We start from the raw sequence: 2,173 nt of genomic DNA on the forward strand, positions 1-2,173 counted from the left end.
CCAGTTTAACTTTGAATATTATTTATGATTTTAAATTTATACACAAGTGCCAAAATACTATAATTATGGTAAATAAGATCAAAATAAATACATTAAAATGATAAGATTTTCAGCAATTGGTTTCTTTGTTCAGCAAAGTTGTTTCAACAAATAAAAATTTTTTAATTTCTCAATCAGATTATGATGACACTGTAGATGATGATGGAAATTTTGTAGAAAGTAATAATACAAATGGAGAATCCAGCAAACCACATGTGCACAAGAGGAGAAAACGAGAATTCAACAAAAAGGTAACGTCAGTATTTTTTCTATCCTGTTTTCATACAAATGTGTTTTTAGGAAAGCTTTAATGGATTGCAAGAAAAAACAAATCCTTTAAAAGATAAAATAAAACATAATATATTCGTAAGGAAAAAATTAATCTTCTCAAATCAGGGGTAGTTTTTTCACCTAAGAAAATGAGTGAAAATAATATTTGTTATGAAGCATTGTTTATAAGTAAGAACTATGAAGAACAACTGTTTCACTGATTGTGCTTTTGAATATATTGAAAAAATAAGCTAATAAAATCAGCTTTTAAGTTTTATACCCTTGGCAGAAATTTGATTCGTTGTTACAGTGAGAAGGATTAGTATCTTTTTTTAATGGTTAGCTGTAATGTAATTTGTCTTTCTGAGTTAGGCCTGACGGTTGCCGGTTTGAATCTCTGTCCCACCAAACATAGTCACCCTTTCATCCATGGGGTCATTATAATGTGACAGTCAATCCCACTATTCGTTGGTAAAAGAGTAGCCAAGAGTTGGCGGTGGGTGGTGATGACTAGTTGCCTTACCTCTAGGGATGGCTAGCACAGATAGCCCTCGTATAGCTTTGCGCAAAATTCAGAACAAACTCAAACTTTCTGAGTTGTTGTACAATATTTTTTTTTGTACAGAGTGAGCATTTGCTTTTTGGTATTATTAGTATTACTAGTTGTAATTTATTAACCCTTTCGAGAATTCAATGTAAGCATATTATGTTATTTCTTTTTCCTCATTTTTTAGTGTGTATTTTATGTGTAACATTGAAACTGAAGACCCTTTAATTTAAATAACTTTTTCTGAAAGTACAAACTGCAATTTTGTCTCAGTGACCGTAATACTTGAGCCACCATTTTTTTTTTTTTGCTATTGAATATCAGTGTTACCACTTACAATATACATTAGGGCCAAGCAAAATAATACTGGTGTGTATGACATTTAGTTGGGGCCATTTACATTTCATGTGTTGTATAAATAATGGTGGATAGTGGAACAGGATAGGAAGATCGGTGATGCACGTGATGCTTTTTAACGGAAACATGAATTGAGGTACATAAATTTCTGATAGGTTTTTGATACACTGGTAAAATTTGAAACACACTGTTTATGAAATAAAATTAGTTATCATGATGTTATGTGTTTTTGGAACATTTTTTCATTGCTAACTACACTTTTTTTTTTCTTCATGAATAAAGAATCCAACTTTCATGGAAGGAGTTCCAGGTGTAGAACCAATTGTCACTCAGCCTAAGTTAGTGCAGATTCAGCGTAAAGCACAGAACATGTGCAACTGGGAAGAGTAAGCTGTTTTTTTTTAACAGCCAGTACTATAAAGTTAATCTATGTAGTATATTTAACGTGTTAAATAATTCCTTTAGTCATCTTACTGTAATTAATTGTGTCAGATTTTTAGGTGCATTATAATGGGTAAAAATAAACGTTTAATTTATTATTTGTCTTTAAATCATTAATATAAGGAGTGATTTTAAGCTTGCAGTAATTCAGTTGGTTGAGACTTGTTATTAATATGATACAAATTATTCAGGCATTTGAAAACTTTATAAGAATAAACTAACAAGCTTTATGAAATATTTTTTATAAGGATGAATTATTTGACTTGCATAGGTAAATATTTTTTATTTTAGAGTTTAGTAGATTGGATTAGATTTGGTATCATATTGTTTGTATTTTTATTTTGGTACTTGAAACCTTTTAATGAAATACTTGTGTTTATGTGTTATTTAATTGAATGAATTCAAATTTTTAGTGCTAAATCTTTTCTTGCAGTAAATTTCCATAATCTTTTTGGAAAGGTGATACACTGTGAGGTTTTCACTGTCTGTACATATATATATATATATATATATATACTA

General features: G+C 29.5%; 1 protein-coding gene across 1 annotated transcript in view; it reads left to right on the plus strand.

Moving 5' to 3' along the window:
- LOC106459650 (mRNA-capping enzyme-like) overlaps window positions 1-2,173 on the plus strand; it is a 51,394-nt gene that overhangs the window by 24,653 nt on the left and 24,568 nt on the right. Inside the window, exons 9-10 of the mRNA XM_013919286.2 lie at window positions 178-290; window positions 1,496-1,599. Coding sequence (XP_013774740.1) covers window positions 178-290; window positions 1,496-1,599 — 217 coding nt within the window. The remainder of the gene's footprint in view (window positions 1-177; window positions 291-1,495; window positions 1,600-2,173) is intronic.

Source organism: Limulus polyphemus, unplaced genomic scaffold (assembly GCF_000517525.1).
Source record: "Limulus polyphemus unplaced genomic scaffold, Limulus_polyphemus-2.1.2 Scaffold643, whole genome shotgun sequence".
NCBI classification, from domain to species: domain Eukaryota; kingdom Metazoa; phylum Arthropoda; class Merostomata; order Xiphosura; family Limulidae; genus Limulus; species Limulus polyphemus.